Raw genomic sequence first — 17,627 nt, 5'->3', positions numbered from 1 at the left:
CTAATCCGATTGTATCCTCCAATTCCCTTTTTTGCAGCACTGCTTGGGAGACACTCAAATGACACGATCAAATTCTCTTTTATGGCGTCTTGTGTACTAATGAGCATTGTCCTACTAGCACTTCCCAGGGTGAGGTGGCTTCCCTAGTTCCCAGGTAACCCAATCTTTCTTTCCCCCCTTTTTTTTCAATTAAGCAGAAGTTAATTTCACTTGTATGAACCGCTAGCCACATTCTCCTCCCAGGTACTGATAAAAATGCAGAATTAATCACTTGCCCGCCAGTGCTGAGCGGAACCCCCAACTTCTTCATATACACAGTGCAAATTTTCATCAAGCAGAAATGCATGGCCATTTACCGAAGGGGTGAACTGAGGAGTTCAGAGTGCAACAGAGGTTTCCTAAGTGGAGGGAGATAAGGTAAAAAGAGCTCTCATTCTGCCAAGGCAGAGATTTTTATCGTCTTACAAAATCAAGCAGCTGAAAAGATTCCAGTCACGAAGCATTGTGCTTCTGTGCTTTGAGAACGGGTTAGACTGCCTGCTGATTTGTGCGAGACTGACTACCGGATGGGATCCAGGATGAAAACGAGTTCTTAAACGGGTTATACCTACTGCTATGACTTACAGCCATTATCAGATGTTGTAGTCTTTTACATACCTAATTTTCTGTAGGTTCTTCTTGTCATTCCCTGCAAGGGAGCCAGAACATGTACAGTGTGCAGCCGTATTCAGCCATCAGCTCAGATAACATTACCTTGAAAATCCTGAATGCAAAAAACCCACCCCCACTAGATTGGCTCGATGTTGAGTGGCAGAGGTAGTATTTTATTTTTTGAGCATCCCTCCTCAAGGACACTAAAGAGTTTGTAAAACATCACTAAACGAAAACAAAACATTGCCAACAACAAAAATGCAAACCTGCCAAAAAGTAAAACACAGCAGCATTCAAATATTGGAAAACATGAGAGCTAAAGTGCTTGAGATAATTTCTTAACTATGCACAGTCTGAAGTCAATCTTCCCCATATAAATGCTACTTTTCAACAGCACCTGCCTGGCTGCATAGGTTTCTTCACCAATCTATGGCAGGGTAACACTACTAAGCCACAGCCATTACCCGAAAGGGCTAGGAGCAACGTATTTCTTTCTATCCCTCATACTAAAAGTAGGTTAATAAATAATATTCAAATAAACACATTTTAAAGTTCAGGCAGCTGAAATCAGACTTCAAGGAAAGTGTATGGATTTCCCATGCAGTGAAGTCACTAGCATGGCCTGAAGCTGAACAAAGCTTTGGTGGGATTTATAAAGTGCTGTCTTCTAGTGTTTTATGCCTGTCTTTAGTATTGTTTTTTTCAAACCAGCACCGGGGTTGTGAGTTAAAAAAATTCTGAAATAACAGAGCAGTTTTCAGCAGATGCTGGAGCCAGACAGACATTGCACAGTGCACACAGATATATAAAAAAAACAAACCCCAAACCAAATCAAAACAAAGAAAAACCAAACCAAAAACCCCCAAACCCTAACCCAATTATGGCAAAACCTTTCATCCTTAAAAACAAACACCCACCAAGCACCAAGAGCAAATCTGAAAGCAACATCTGCCTCCCAGTCCCCTGACTCAATCTAGCAAGGATGGTTACTACATGATACAAGCTCAGCAGCAATGGTTGTGAGCCTGAGCCTGCAGGCACTCAGTGCAAAACTCTCCCAGCGTTCAGCCCCATGGGAGTGATCCAGTTTTCACTGAAGCCAAAGGCAGCGCCCTACAGACTTCAGCAGACTTTGGATTGGCCCCATAATTTGAGAGCAGGAGCAGGACCTTGTTTTACAGTCACTGTTTTTCTATCCAGCCACAACAGCCACCCCCTGAAATTCCTGAAGGGGTTTTCAGTCTTCCCCTCCATGCATGCATTTAACATCCATTACAGTTAATAGCAGTTACACATGCATATCAATGGGAGAAAAGTCCCAGTCGAGAGGAATTACTGGTAGTAAGAAAAGAAACCCAGTAGAAAGGCTGGGAACTGCTAAAGACCCAACTCCCTTGAATAAATCCATTTCCCCGTTTAACCAGCTGGCATCTGCCTGCTGGCCAGTAATGCAGGAAGCTCTATAGTGTGTGTTTGTGTGTGCACAGGTGTGTGACGCGCGCGCGTGGGGTGAGCGAACAGGTGGCATTCTGCAGCGCACGAGCCTGTCGGCAAGCCACCTCCTGTCCCAGCATCCCAGCAAGCGTCTTGAGCGCCGGCCGTTGCCGCTCTCACTTGTGAGCCGTGGTGTTGTAATCGTCCTGCGCCATGGCCGGCACGGAATGGTCTATCCTGAACTCTTCCTCCAGCCCGCCGGGTGCCTTCGCTGAATCTCCCCGGGCTGCAGGTTGGTGACTGTCCGCGCCGCCCCCCTCCAGCCCCAGGATCTGTCTCTGCACCAGCTTGGAATAAAGGCCTCCTTCTTCCATCAGCTCCTTGTGCGAGCCCTGCTGCACCACGCGGCCCTTGTCCAGCACAATGATGTTATGTGCCTTCTCGACAGTGCTCAGCCTGTGAGCTATGACAAGCACCGTGTGGTTCTGCAAGTCACCATAAATCGCCTGCTGAATCTGCGCGGGAGGAAAAGACGTTAGTGCCCGAGCGTCACTGGCTCCGCTTTGGAAGGGAGAACAGCAGCTTTGTGGTCTCTGTTAAGAAACCTCTGGACAGGAGATCTGCTCTCCCCGGGCTGTACAGAGACACAAGACTCCCTGCAGCACTACCAGCACCAACATGTCCGTCCCAGCTGTTGGCTCTTGCTGTGCAGCCCAAAAGCCCATCTCGGGCCAGCCAGCCCACAGGTGTGGTGTGCACACAGGTCTGATCCTGCAGGCTGGGTTCTTGTTATGCTCAGCCCCAGATCTGAAGGCCACACGGTGTTGGCATGGACTACAGGAAGCCAATACCCAGTAACTGCAGCTGCTCAGAAAAGCAGGGCTATTTCCTGGGTGTAGCAAAGCAAAGCAAGAGAGTGGTTCTCCAGCCATGAGGAACATTAAGGTCTAAAGGCAGGTAGATGGCCACCAGGCACATGGCACATTGAGACCCCTGGCTAGCCAAAACCAGCCCCTGCCTGGCATCAGACACCACACGTGGCTGAGGACCTGCAAACCAGTGAGCTGCTCCAAGATCAGATGCTGGCACTGCCCCACACCATGGACCAGCAGCACTTGTCCTCCAGGACCAGGAGACACATCCTTGTACCTCAATCTTGACTTAGCTTTCCCTCACATCATTAAACCAGTGAGGCCAAACTGTTACTGGTAGAGCTGTTTTGTCATCACATCCCAGCCAGATAAACCAGCTCAGTTCACAGAAACCTCAGGGCCTTTCCTGCAAGCATGGCTTCTGTGATGCCTCAGCTGGGATTTTGGCTCAGGCAGTCCTACTTCCCCTGCCGTAGTACCATTTTTTAGGGTCTTCCTCTGTATCCTGTCCTAAAAGGCTGCACACAGTTGCTGTATGCCAATTAACACTTTCCGCGTTTAACAAAGATTGGCAGAGATCCCCATCTCATCAGGTTTGTCAGACTTTGGTGGCTGTGAGCACAGGACTATTCCCTTCTTGGTGGCTACAGCAGTGCTGGAAGCAAATTCCTGCTCAGGAATTAGCGTCTTGCTCAAACCTCTGGTAGCACCATGTCAAGACTAAGCTTGTGCACAGGCTGGAAATTGAAGCTACAATCTTTCCTCCAAACCGACCACCTCTTTGGCCCAAACACTCGAGTCACCCACTCACCGCATGCTCGCTCTCTGCATCCAGTGCGCTCGTGGCTTCATCCAGGATCAGGATGGGGGGGGTTCGGATCAAGGCCCTGGCAATTGCCACTCTCTGCTTCTGGCCACCTGACAGCTGGGCTCCTTTTTCACCTGCCTCTGTTGGGTCATGGGAGAGAAGAAGGGATCAAAATAAAAATTAAGAGCTGCCGTCAAGTTCAGCTCCCAGCCACAGCATCAGCATGGTGTCATGCTTTGAAGCAAAGACCAGCTGAATGGTTTCTGCTCACTTGGCAGAGCAATTTAAGTGAGTTAAACATCACGGAGGCTGCCGTCCTTCCTTCTAGCAGCAAGTTCTCTGCTGTCGTCCCAGGGTCTGAGGGACTGATGCTCATAGAAACAATGCAGAGGAGTTCCTGAGCCTGGGAGAGCATCCAGACGCTAAGCCCCCCTCCCTGCCCATACATCATTGCAATCTCTCCCTGCAAGCTGGGCTCTGGGGGGTGGGCAACCAAGGCAGCAGTGAGGGGAAACAGGGACCTCTCTGCTGGTTCCCATAAACACAAACCATGGTCAGTCTGACCTGCCTCCTCACAAAGTCCCACTTTCACAAACACATCAGCTTTTATTACTATGGATTTATCACAGGTTTGTTTTCTTCCTTTGCAGGTGGGGCGGTACACAGCTAACTGCTTGTGTTCTTGGCTTTTCTCCTGATCACTGCACTGAAAAATGGTGAAACTGCCAGTGCCACATCTCCGTAACACTGCCAGGCACCGGGAGCCAGACTGGTCTGGATGGGATGGGGGACACTCACCCCACTGCCATAGAGCAGCAGCAGAAACACTGTCCTGGGATGAGCTCAGAATTCTTGCAGCACCTCAGTCACCCCAACAGGCAGCCACAGTGCTGCACCTCTCCACGTAGCTGCCAGTACACCACCATCAAGCTGCCATGGACATGAGGACTTGGGTCCATCACTACCTGCCTGACTTTCCACACAAGGGGAGAGTCTCTGCCTTCCCTGGGCAATGCTTTTCCAAGTGTAATTGGAAGGATTTTGGTACCTGTTTGGTAGCCGTCTTGTAACTCCGTGATGAAGGCATGCGCGTTTGCCTTCTGGGCAGCCTGAACAACCGACTCAAAGGAGGCTGAAGTTAAGCCATAAGAAATATTATCTGCAATAGAGCGGGCAAACAGCACTGGCTCTTGGCTCACCAGGGAGATCTGCAGAAAGGAAGGGAAGAGCAGGTGGTCAGCAGCAGAAGACACCCCAGCTGGCATCTCGGATCATTGGCATGTTACTGCTGGGTAAGGAGTCAAGCAGGCAGAGCCCCACCATTAATCCAAGATATAGAAGCACCTTCGTGTGAACTTCCAGTGAGGATGGGGTGCCTGGTGGCAGCCCCAGCCCAATTTGCATTGTCTGCTGGGGAGCCATTTTGCAGGAAAGAAACCTGATACAATGCTGGTATGTTGGCACCTGGGATGGGCTTTCCCCTCCAAGACCCTGCCATGGTTTTGCTCCAGACCTGTCATTCTCGTCACTGTTTGCTCTTCCCAGAATGGGAAACCAGTTGCTGGGACAAGGCAGGCTGGAGAAACCCTCCCAGGCTCTTGTTGATTTTCTGTTCAAGGCCACTAAACACGCTTGGGCCACATGAATGAGCCCTCCTGCATCTTTTAAACCAAAATTAGCAAGTTAGGGACATAGCTGCCGCAATTCCTTAATTGCTTAGCAACAGCCTCCCTGTCCTACCTTACAGCCGTTGCTGCTCACTCTCGCATTCAGCCTGCTTTGTCAAACCCTCAGGATTTAAATAAATTGAACCCTCCAAATTATTGCTCAGAACCGGCCACAAAGCAAGCCAGCGGGACAGAGTCATATTTTAATTGACTTCTCCCCATGCTCCTAACACCGCACCAGGCTTTCTAAACTGAAAGACTAGCTTGTCTTTTTAATTTTTGCTCAGTACAGGCAGGGAATGTAAATTATTTCACACTAACTTTGGCTTTCCAGCCTGTCTCTGATCAATTGTTTTCAGGTTTCCCTGCTGACTGGTGAAGCCATTCGCTTTGGGGGCAAACAAAGGCGGCAGTTACTTGCAGAGGAGATGAAGGCTGATCTCTGCTGACACACAGATGAGAGCTGAGGGGCCCGGACCCCTCTCCTAAGCAAACCACTCAGCCCCTCTGGTGCTCCAGCTGCTGCCAGGATCCCAAGAGGTTTAACTCCCCATTAACTGAGAATTACTTTAAGATCTTAAGGTAGAAAGTGCTAGATGGTAGCAAAACTCTTTTTCCAAATCAAATTTAGATGATAATTAATCCAACAACCAAACTCTTAGCTTCTATTGCGTTGGCCAAAAAATACACAGCAAAACATGTTTTTGTTCTGTTTTCAGAAGGCACCCCCCTCCCCATCCCTTCCTCTTCCACCCCCACAAATTATCTGAATTCATTTCCTGGACCATCTCCAGCCTCCAGATTTCTGGACATTTCAAAAGCTGCCAGATCAAAGCAACATGCAGCACTACCATTCATCCCCTCTGATCACAGCAGGCGATAGCTAGAATACACATATCAGTCCTCGTACCACTGAGTGCAGGTACTTGTGATCGTACATGTTAATAGGACGCCCGTCCAGCAGCACCTGCCCGTCTTGCAGAGGGTAGAAGTTCTCCAGGATGTTGACACAGGAGCTCTTCCCGCTCCCTGAAGGACCCACCAGCGCTGTCACTTTGCCGGGGTGCAGGGTGAAGGACACATTCTGCAACATGGATGGGAGAGTGTGCTCAGGTCCTGGCTTTTCCCAGGGTGCTGGGACAGCAGCTTGGGCACTAGGCAAGAAAGGTAGCTAAAATCCAGCCACGGTGACCTGCCACCCTGGTGACGTGCCACATCACCCATCTCTCCTGCCTCTGAGGAAGCCAAAGCCTCCAAAATTGCTTAAAATTTGCCTGCTGGTGTAGCAGGACCTCTAAAAACTGCAAAGCAAACTAAGCTTGTTGCTGCTTCCCCCTGCCTCATGACTCGAGCCCCTCTCCCATGGAAACAGTCCGAGGCAGTTTGGCACAAAGCCACGTACCACGCTGATGTGTTGAATGCCTGAGAAGGGAACAAGGGTTTTATTAATAAATCTCATTCCTTGTAAGGAAGGCCAGCCCTAAACACCCACTGTTCTTTATAATGCTTTCCAGCGTGCTGTTAAGCCTGCCCTGACGCATCTCCAGAAGGGCAGCTGATGTTTCCAGTGGGCTGGGGGTTGGTTATTGCCATGATGGAGAAGCAGCACGTGATACCTCATGGCCAGCAGCACTCTGCACCTGTGGGGCTCACCTGGAGGACCTGTGTTGCAGAGCGAGTGCGGTAGGAAAACGTCACGTTCCTGAACTCCACCTTCCCATCCACGTGGTCTGGAGCCAGGGTCCCATCATTCACCATCGTTGGCTTGCGGTCAATGAACTCAAACACCTTCTCAGCAGCTCCCACTCCCTGCATCAAGCCGCTGTAGACAGAGCCGACAGACTGGAAGGGAAGAGACAATGGTGAGACCCTCACATGCGATGGAGAAGTCAGCCAGTGCCACTCATAAGGAGAATGGCGGAAGCATTCCCAAGTCTATCATCTGACATTAACTACAGTCATCAGACACAGGAAAAAAGCTCTTCCCCCTCTGCAGGGTGTGGAGGGAACATATGGACGTGGCCAGGGAAAGGGCATCTAAAAAGATTTTGTGTATGGATAGACTCAGAGGGAAACAGAAGAAGGAAACACATGGATTGGGAAGAGAAGACATGTGCCAGGAGATACACGATCCAAACTTCCAACAAAATCCTCCATTCATCTCTCTTTGCTCAAGACCAGAAGCTCCCCAACCCAATGGTTGAGCAGAGTTCATGTGTGGCAGCACATGGCACCAGCCCCTGCGGGTGGCTGGCTTATTCCCTAGCACACCTGGTGGTTTGACCCTGGCAGAGGAACAGGGAATGGGGGTTATGGTCAGTTCATCTCATGTTATCTTTGCTGCTCCTTCCTCCTCACACTTTTCCCCTGCTCCAGCGTGGTGTCCCTCCCACAGGAGACAGTTCTCCATGGACTTTTCCAACGTGAGTCCTTCCCACAGGCTGCAGTTCTTCACACATTGCTCCAGCATGGGTCCCTTCCATGGGGTGCAGCCCTTCAGGAACAGACTGTTCCAGACTGTGTCCCCATGGGGTCACAGGTCCTGCCAGCAAACCTGCTCCAGCCTGGGCTGCTCTCTCCACAGGGCCACAGGTCCCGCCAGGAGCCTGCTCCAGCACAGGCTTCCCAGGGCATCCCGGCATCCCCCTGCTCCGGCGTGGGGCCTCCCCGGGCTGCAGGTGGATATCTGCTCTGCCATGGGCTCCATGGGCTGAGGGCACAGCCTGCCTCACCGTGGGCTTCACCACAGGCTACTGGGGAATCTCTGCTCCGGCGCCTGGAGCCCCTCCTGCCTCCTCCTGCGCTGGCCTGGGGGGGCTGCAGAGTTGTTGCTCTCACATAGTTTCGTGCCTCTCTCCAGCTGCAATTTGTTGTGCAGCTTTTCTTTTTGCCCTTCTTAAATGTGTTATCTCAGAGGTGCTGCCACCATCGCTGATGGACTCAGCAGTGGGTTCGTCTTGGAGCCGGCTGGCACTGGCTCCACTGGACACAGGGGAAGGTTCTGGCATCTTCTCACAGAAGCCACCCCTGTAGCCCCACCTCTACCAAAACCTTGCCACGCAAACCCAATAAATGTGCCTCAAATGCAGAGTAGCTCCAGGCTGGACCCTTCTAGAGAACTGTTTCACAGATGATAAGGCTGTTCCCTGCTGGAATATGGTCGTAGTGGATTTACCAGTGCTGACTGACGCTGGCTTCCCTGGACTAAACCCCCATCACATTGGCTCTTTTCAACGCTAAACCCAGAGCTGCAGAACAGCTCATACTGCAACTGCCCCTCTCATCAGGAAGGAAAAAAACCCAAACCCAACAAAATACACACCAAAACCACAGCCTGGAAACACAACCAGAGCCTGCAGTCATCCAAACAGATGGTGAGAGCTGGGTGAGCTGCCTCCAGCTCCGCTCTGCCACTGCCCAAAGGCTGAAACACTGCCGAAAGCACGCTTGGCTGCGAGAAAACCTCAGCTTGACAATTTCTGCCTTGATTAGCCAAACTTACGCCTTTGCAAGGGGAAAGCAGCCCTGGGTGGGCTCTACCATCCCACCCACAATCCCATCTTGCTAACGTGCTGCCAATGCAGCAGCTTGCAGTCTATTCCAGGGAAAGGGAAAAAAAAAAAAAAGTAATATAATTAAGATTTTAATGAAGCCTGAAATTTAACAGGCAGCTTTGTAATCCCTGCATCCTTCATGCCAGGAAATGTGCTTGGGAGGCAGCCAGGACTCTGCTGTTTAGTGGGGCCAGCCTGACCCCTTTGGTCCCAATTGCCTTTCTGGGGGACGACCTGCTTCACATTCAGGTTGCGAGGCCACAGCAGGAGGGGAGCAGGGAGCAGAGGGGAGGATCAGCCCACCAGTGGGCAAAGCCATGGTGCCAAGGAAATATGTTGTGGGAAAGTCAACTGGATCTGGCCCTGTGACCTTCTAGAAGATAAACATTTTCCTGACACGGGGTAGCCCAGAAGGATAAAACACTCACCTCCATGCAGTCTCCTAAGACAAACTCGTAAATGATGAAGGATATCAGGTTTCCACTTGTCATCTGCCCTGAGATCACGAGGTGCCCACCATAGTAAAGGATGCTGACCTGGACCACCAGGAGGGTCAGCTGAAGCAAGAAAACACCCCAAAATCAGCAAGGACAATTGATATTTTGGTACATTTGTGATTACTCACACAATAGCCCACAATTCATGCGCTGACATTTCTTCTTTGAGCCCCAAACTGAGCATCCCCAGCAGCGTGCAGCTGACAGCCCTACCAGCGAGCATGGACATGAGAAGGGAAAAGCAACTCAAGTACATGGGCTGATTCGAGGAGCTGGGCTGGCATCTTTCAACAAAACAGAAGTCCAGAGGGGCAACAGCCAAAGAGGGAGAGTTTCTCTGAAATAACAAAGCATCTCATGAACTAACGTCCTCAAGCATAATCATCTACGTTCAAACTATCCAAAGCATGCAGTCACCTCGCCACTAAAATAAACTTTCTGTTATACGTGTGACACATTTTAATTTAGAACACAAAATCAAGCCAAGAGTTAATGCAAAAAATCGTCCTTGCATGTATAAATCCCTGAAGCATAACCTCAACTCTTGCCTGAAATCAGCGTGTGGGGGGTACCACCTACTCTAGAAAGAAGACAGATCAGCTCTGATGTGACAAATACCAGCCCCTGCCTTTATTCAGCTGGTTTTGTTCCATGCTGCCTAGGTGCTCAGAAGAGCAGCGATGCCCTCATGCTCTGTGCAATGTTTGTGGGACAGGCTGTAAATTCACACAGCCAAAAATATCGGGGGAAAAAAAGTCCTCCCCTATTGCTCTGTCATGATCTGACCTTAAGATTTTGCATTCTCTCCAAGAAAAACTCTACTAGGGCTGTGCTGAATCCATCAGCTTCTTTCTGCACGAGCCCTGCAGGAGCAGTTTCTGAGGGGTTGTGCCGCCTTTGACTCAGCAGGGTCCGTGCTGACCCAGTTCACACTCCGGCTTCACCTGGGAGACCAGGAATGATGCTAAAAATCCTCCGATTTTGCTTCCAGACTTGGGAAGCCATAAAGTCTCCCACAGCTTCACGAGGGCACCATAACTCACAAGCCCTTCACCAGAGGCTTCCTAGGTCCTTGAATGTGCAGAGATAAGGGCAGCCTCATGTCAGGGTTTTGTACAGCCTGTGTTATCAGCTGGTGCAGGAGAAATCCCAAACTATCTCATCTTAAATGATGAAAAAGCATTTTGGAAAAAAAAAACAACCAAAAAACAAACCAAAAAAACCCCCACCAAAACCCAAACAAACAAACAAAACCCCACCCCAAACCCCAGCAGCCTCCCCCTGCCACCACCCACACGCAGAAAATCTTTGTTTCTGAGCAGAAGCTCAACCAACGCCGCGGCTGTTTCCCAGCCGGAGCCCTGGAGATGAGCTGGCACAGGCACGCAATGCAGCAGCCCAGAAGCATGGGGTTTTCCACGACCTTGAGCAGTTATCAATTATATTCTTATTTGCAAGAGAAAATAGACTGTTCAGTGGCACGATGCAGCGCTGCCCTAAGGGGAAATGGAATATATTTTTTGATGGGTGAAAAAAAAGTAATAATCAAGGGACAAAGGATCACTGGCAGCAGACATCAAGGCTGGGCTCACCCTGCAAAGCTCCCTGGAAGTGGAGGAGAAGCACGTGCACAGTGCCACCTGCATTTTGGGATCCGAAGCAATGTCCCCAGCCCTGCACAGGGAAGCCCTGGCACCAGCCACCTACCCCACTGGACCAGACATAGTAGGTGTAAGCCATGGCCTCCCGCTTGTTGAGTTTGTACACCTGCTGCAGCTTCTGCCAGTACACGTTCGCCTCCGCCTCCTCATTGGCAAAACTGCGGACAGTCTTCATGGCGGAGATGGTCTCCTCGGCAGTGTTGTTTGCCTTGGCCAGGGCATTCTGCACATCCTTGGAGAGCTTCTGCAGGGAGTGGGGGGAGGCAGAGGGGGCTCAGCAGGCACCGGGCTGCCCATGGCACATCTCCCCATACACCCTGGGCTCTGCTGGGCTTGGGAAAAGAAGGTACAGTGACATTTTCCAAGGCTATGGGCAACGAGGCTGAGCACTGGGACACTGTGCTGGGAGGAGAATGGATTCATTGTGCTGTCCCCGAGGGACCTGGGTCACAGGAGGTGAAGTGCCATCTCCAGGACCAATTGGGAAGCCTGCAGCAGAGCTGCTGCCCTCGGTCCTGTGATGGGACAGGGTTAGCCTGGCCCAGGAACCCTTCCAGGAGTTTCCAAGTCAGGGACAGGTCTGGTGACCAAGGGCAGCTTCACTCCTCCCACAAGTGCCTGACCAGCAGGAGGACCCACAGCTGAGCAAGGACCCTTGTTTTGGCAGCACCTGTGCATGCTGCGCCCCAGGCCCGTTGGAGACCACTCATACCTGACACAGGGACCAGCACTGCGGGACTTGCATGGCCCATGGGATGTGGCATTAGCCACAGGGAACAGCCCTGGGCCCACGCTGACCCCAGATGGAGGCAGGGAGCTTGGCACTGGGTTTAACCCCCACCGAGTCCCTCCAGAGGGAGGGGAGGTATCACATGAGGACAGGCAGGTGAATATGGGCCACCCCACAGCCAAGCTCCCTCTCCTGTCAGACCCAAGATGCTTCCACTCCTGAGCATGAGGCAAGGTAAGAGCCAAGGCTATGCTCCTCTGCCCATACAGTTTAATGCTGCCTTCCTGCCCCTGCTGTTGGCAGCAAAGCACTTGAGCATCAGTCCCGCCAGCTCCAAGGCCATGCACAAACTCCACAATAACTTCACCACGGGAACAGCCCAGCATCGTGGCATACCGTGGCTGTGCCAGCTGCTACTGCCTACCTTGTAGTACTTCCCATAGACATCAGACACCAGCATGATGATGGGGAAACCCATGAAGGTGACGAGCGAGAGCTTCCAGGAGAGGCTGAACATGAAGAAGATCACGCCCGTGGCTTTCACCACATTACGCAGGAAGATGTTGATGTTCTGGGAGACCAGGTCGCTCACAATGGTCGTGTCCGATGTCAGGCGGGAGATGACATCCCCTGCAGCAACAAGGGGTTGGGGAAAGGGAGAGTGGGGACATGTCACTATGGTAGGTCCCATGTCCTGTGCCAGGGGACAGACAGAGCTCCCCATTCAACCCAGCCCCTTGCTGGGGGTCTGAAAGGTTACATGGAAGGGGGGCGACTCTCCACTGCTGTGGATGTGAAGCAAAAAGAGGAGCTTGAATTGCTGCATGCACAAGGGACATGAAATGCACCTGAAGGCATGAGCTACATCCCTGGGTCACCATGGATGCTACAGGACAACAAAGGGGATGGCAGCAGCACCGTGCACCAGAGAGCACCCCGTGGGCACACAGATGGGCAGCAAGTGCATGGGTGGAGCGTTCTGGGCTGCTGAAGACAAAGCTGTCAACCCAACTCAGTTCATTTCTAAACGGTGTCAGGAGCCCTCCAGGAGCTCACCAGGGCCTGCTGGCACCTTGTCCCACCATCCCAGCAGGACCAGCCAGGGCCAGACACAGCATGCCCTGTGGAGCATGAGATATCTTTGGAGAGGAATGTTAGGGTTGGGAGAGGGCTGTTAGGGTTTAGCCATGTGCTCCAAAGCCTGGAGCTGACCCAAGTGACCCTGAGGACATGGGTCCAGCTACTAAGGGGTAAAGCTCCTGGGGTACCCTTTGGTGGAGCTGAACATTATAGCCAGCAAAAATCACCCTAAATTCCTAAATACTTGGCCCGTATTTTTTATACTTTGATATAAATATATTTTATACTTATATATATATATATATATAAACAAAAAATACTTAGAGTCCAGCTGAATTCCCACGCTTTTGTGTAAGGCCAGGGTTACCCATATCCCACTTACAATAACATGTCTGCTGTCCTCAGCTACCAGGGCACTGTGCAGCGATTGCTAAATACGGCAACAGCCTCAAAACTAAAAATACCACCAAGATGAGATTAAATGTGTGAAGAGTTACAGTGGGCTGGGACCACACCGGAGCGGCACAGACCGGGACAGGACTGAACTGCAAGCAGGGGAAGTGATAAGCACACCCAGCAAGCTTCACGCATCTGAGATCTCCAATGCCTGGAGCAGAGCCGGAGAGCAGCTGACCAGCAGGCACTGACGGGAGGTATAGGAGGAGGAAAGTAGGTGTTTTGGGGATGAACAGAGATGAGCATGTCAGTCCCGGGACTGCTGGATGTCAGGCTGATTGGTGGCAATGGGACATCCTCGGGGTTGGGCAACCCTGTCCCAACCCCACAGCAGGAGGCAATCGAAAGGGAAGAGCTTTCCACTGCTATTTCTAAACACAAGCACTTGGGCGCTGCCTCTAGCTGTCCCCAATATGCTGCGTCCCAGGGCAAGCCAAGGGGAAAAAAATACCGGGGTGGGATAGAGCGGTTAGAGCAAATCCGGGCCAAACAGGAACCAACCTGTGCGATTCTCATCAAAGAAACTCATCTCCTGAGCCACCAGCGACCTGAAGAGGCAGTTGCGAAGGCGAATGTTCAGTCTTGCAAATATGAGCGTAAAAACGCCGCCCCGGATACCTGCGGCAAATGAGCTAATTGCAGATAAGAAACGTTATAGACCAATGGACACGAAACCCACTCCTCAGCAACACAAACCCCCCAACGGCTGGGCCAAGGGCTTGGGCAAGGCTGCACTGGTACCACCTTCCACCCTGGGAAGCAATAGCTAAACCAGCCCCCACCTCTTCTGCATGCTGCCAGCACAGGGACAGCTGGCCCTACCGCTGGCGGGGACAAGTTTCAGGAGGGGAAGCCGCGCTGCTGGGACAGCGTTCCCTGGGGAGCCCATTCCCTGTGTCCACTCCTGCTCCCCCCGCACCAGCAGACGGATGTGGAGGGCTACGCAAGAGCCTCATGACTGCCACCATGGTCTCTCTGCAGAGTGACAGCACAGAGAAATCAAAGCGCATCCCTGGGGTCTGGCAGGGACCTGGTGGAGTAGCTGCAAGCGAGACAGTCTGCGCCCACTGCCACCACAAGCTCCTGCAGGAAAACCCCAAACTCCTCCTCATCAGGGCCAAAACCAGCCCCTGCCGTTACCTTCCTATGGCGAGCAGCGACATGACCAGCACTGCCGTGGAGAAGCGGTCCATGCTCTTCTGCACCACGATGCCATCAATGGCCAGCCCCGTGTAGTAGGGCAGGAAGGTCTCTCCTACCGGACAAGCACAGGACACGGGATTTCAGCTGCATGGGACCTGCACAGCACTTGTGTTTCCAACTGTGATGGCCTGTGGACAACCCCATCCCCACCATGAGATACTCAGCCATCACACAAGGTGTTTCAGGAGGTGCAGTCCTTAGTGGCACATGGGGATGTTTCATTTCCCAGTGTATTTCATCCCCTATTGCATTATTTTTGCCCCATTTCATTTTTTACCCAGCCCATGACACGCCACCCATGTCCCAGGGTACAGTCCTGGAGTACTGCAAGCCCCCCACGGCTCCTTCCCTCCCGGTGAGGACGGAAGCACACCACAGCCCCACCAGGTCCCTTTGCTCACCCAGTGCAGCCACGAGGAGGAAGAAGGATGCAATGCCCAGGAAGATGGCATCTGGCTTGGTGTAGGACAGCAGTTTATGGATGGTGGGACCTGCTGCCTCCTCCCGCTTGTCCCGCGGGGTACCCCCATCGCAGCTCTCCTCCACCTCGGCCCGGGACTCAGAGCTGGGCCCTAGCGCTTCACGGGAGGAGGTGACACAGGCCAGCAGCTGCCACAGCCCGAAGGTGGCTGCCAGCGCCACATAGGTCCAGGCAAAGAGCCCCCAGAACCAGGGGTCCCTGATGGTCCTCCGCACCTCCGAGTAGAGCAGCAGCTTCACCATCATGTAGATGCCCATGAGGAGGCAGACAACGGCGATGAAGGTCCGCGATGCCCTGAGGCGCCGGGGGCCGTAGGCCGTGTTGGTGGCCACCCCGATGGCGGCCCCCAGCAGAACACAGCTGCGGTACAGGCAGCCCCCCCAGATGTCCAGCAGTGAGTTGAAGATGTTGAAGTGCCGCAGGTCCTGCAGGACATCCCGGCCACCCCGGCCATGGGTGTAGAGCAGTGTGGTGACCACCACATCAGCCCCGCTGAGTGCCAGCGTGCTGGCTACTGCCTTCCAGGCACGCATCCTCGCCACTGGGCTGGGGGGTCACCAAGGTGGTGGGGGACAGCCCTAGCACAGAGAAGATGTGGTCATGTCGGCCTCTGCTGTGGGGCGAGAAGAGGGGGAACAGGGTTTTTACTTGCTGCAGGGAGGTGGTGGGGAAAGGGAAGCAGGATGGGGGAACAACAATGCCAGCTCCTCACCAGCCTGTCCTGACCCCAGACACCACTATCTACTCCTTCCTCCCCTCTCCTGCTGCATACGCTCCAAGATATTTCATAAAATGAGAAGCACACATGAAGACAAACTTCCCTCCTAGATGCCTCCACCCATCCTGTATCCCAAAGCAGAAATCTGCACATCTGGGTGAGAATCTTCATCCCTGTTTGCTGTGGCGGCGGCAGGGCCAGCAGGGAGGTCTCTAGCAGCTGGGTGATGCCGGGACATGTGAGCAGCCCATATGTCCTGAGCGATGGAGCCATGTAGGTGTTAAAACTCAGAGGTTCATGACCTGAGAGTCCCTCCCCACCTTTCCCAGAACAAAGCTGAAACTGAGCACTCAAGCAAAACTGTATGAAAGCAGAAGGGAGAGCAGCCTGGCTTTGAAACAGAGCCCCCCACCCCTTAAAAAAAGAATAAATCACAGGTACAGTAGCCTGTCACACCTCGCTGTCCCCTGCCCTCTTGAGTATTAATTTGGGGTAACCCACTAACCCCGCTGCACTGTCAGTGTGCACTTTGGCGACACAAGAAAAATCCCAAGAAATTTAAAAGGGATTGGAAATCTGCAGCTGTGTCCTGTGGGACTGGGAGGCTCCAGGGTGGGACGGTGCCTTCGCTGTCACCCGTGGGTCTGACTGGCGGCAGCGATGGTGGGGTGGGATCTGAATTAACACAGAAAAAAGGCAAAAAGCTTGACTTCCCTTAAACCCCGCCAGCTGCTCACCTGCTCCCGTGCTGCACCCAGAGGTGCTGTGCATTGGCCCGAGGGTGGTACCTGATCGTCACATTTATGCTGGCCAAGCAGCTGGTGACAGTGCAGGGTGTGGAAGGCATGGCACAGGGGGTGCCATGGGTGGGCCACCCTCCAGCCTGCGTGACCGCAGCCGCCCACAAGCGAACCAGGGGGAAACGGGCAGCGCTGGGCACCGGCCAAGCAGCGCCCTGGGCCGAGAGCGGCTCGGTGGTCGGGTGGGTGGGATAAAAAGCTAAAAAGTGGAGGAAAAGGGGGCGGAAGGTGCGGTCTGGGGAGGGCCGGGGGTTATGGGGTGGGAGGGGAAGGAGGGATGGAGGCGAACCGGAGCAGCGGTGTCAGGGAGGAGCTGGACACGATTCCCAGGGTGCTCGCTGCTGCCATCCGCTGCAAAGCTGCGCCGATCCGGCCCGGTGGAGAGAGAAGGAGGAGGAAAAGGAGGAGGAGGAAAAGGAGGCGGCCACCACCGCTCCCTGCCGCCACCCGCAAAGGCGTCCGCAGCTCCAAAGCTGGAGATGGTGGAGGTCCCCAGCCTCATCCCTACACCCCCCGGTACCAGATGCTCCGCCCGGGGAAGACCCCCGGGAAGCGCCGTGCCCGCCACAGCAAGGAGGGGGGGGGCACAGGCGGACTCCCCCCTTTGCAGCGCCAAGGCCACTCGCAGCCCCGACCCGCCCGGACGGGCCTTACCGGCGGCGGCGGGGATCGGCCCGGTCCTGCCCGGCCCAGCCGGCGGCGGCGCGTCCCGGCAGCAAGGTCGGCGGGGGGCGGGGCTTCAGAGCTCGCCACGCCCATCGCCACGCCCCCTCGCTGCGGCGCGGTCCCGGCGCCGCCCGCCGTGTAACGGGGCAGGGCGGGACCGGGGGGCACCGCCCGCCCGGGGGCACACGGGGGACCGGCTCCCCCCGCCCCCTCAAACCTTGCCCCGACGCAGCAAGGGCGGCCCCAGCGTCTTCCCCACTTCTGAAAGTTTTTTGGTGTTTTTTCTTTCCTTTTTTTTTTTTTTCAAAAATACACTGCATTTCTCTTAATTTTTATATTATCGGCTTTA

At 53.3% G+C, this 17,627-nt stretch overlaps 1 protein-coding gene across 6 annotated transcripts; it reads right to left on the bottom strand.

The window, feature by feature from the left end:
• Window positions 1-803: 803 nt before the first annotated feature.
• ABCB9 (ATP binding cassette subfamily B member 9) lies at window positions 804-17,353 on the bottom strand. Of its 6 annotated transcripts, none has more exons than XM_056325513.1 (12): window positions 17,267-17,353; window positions 15,015-15,707; window positions 14,551-14,665; window positions 13,912-14,042; window positions 12,299-12,504; window positions 11,191-11,388; window positions 9,415-9,543; window positions 7,086-7,274; window positions 6,343-6,516; window positions 4,814-4,973; window positions 3,769-3,905; window positions 804-2,600 (listed from the first exon to the last, which is right to left on the bottom strand). In XM_056325513.1, exons 2-12 carry the CDS (start codon window positions 15,625-15,627, stop codon window positions 2,262-2,264), a joined length of 2,391 nt encoding a protein of 796 aa, XP_056181488.1. In that variant the 5' UTR covers window positions 15,628-15,707; window positions 17,267-17,353; the 3' UTR covers window positions 804-2,261. The 6 variants fall into 6 exon arrangements, with proteins under 6 accessions (XP_056181488.1, XP_056181722.1, XP_056181567.1 ...); XM_056325747.1 differs by having other exon boundaries at window positions 15,015-15,704; window positions 17,267-17,341; XM_056325592.1 differs by lacking the exon at window positions 17,267-17,353 and adding an exon at window positions 16,902-17,226.
• Between the last annotated feature and the right edge of the window lie 274 nt (window positions 17,354-17,627).

Source organism: Falco biarmicus, chromosome 1, assembly GCF_023638135.1.
Source record: "Falco biarmicus isolate bFalBia1 chromosome 1, bFalBia1.pri, whole genome shotgun sequence".
In the NCBI taxonomy this organism is placed as follows: Eukaryota; Metazoa; Chordata; class Aves; order Falconiformes; family Falconidae; genus Falco; species Falco biarmicus.
Note: the sequence above shows the minus strand (reverse complement) of the source record. Positions and strands in the feature narration are given on the sequence as shown.

Bases quoted from the DNA above. Each gene is read 5' to 3' on its own strand.
- ABCB9 (XM_056325513.1), bottom strand. From the start codon at position 15,627: ATGCGTGCCTGGAAGGCAGTAGCCAGCACGCTGGCACTCAGCGGGGCT. The intron at 14,666-15,014 runs GTGAGCAAAGGG...CTTGTCCGGTAG, and splicing joins CCTCCTCGTGGCTGCACTGG to GAGAGACCTTCCTGCCCTAC. The intron at 11,389-12,298 runs GTAGGCAGTAGC...CACTCCCTGCAG, and splicing joins TCTATGGGAAGTACTACAAG to AAGCTCTCCAAGGATGTGCA.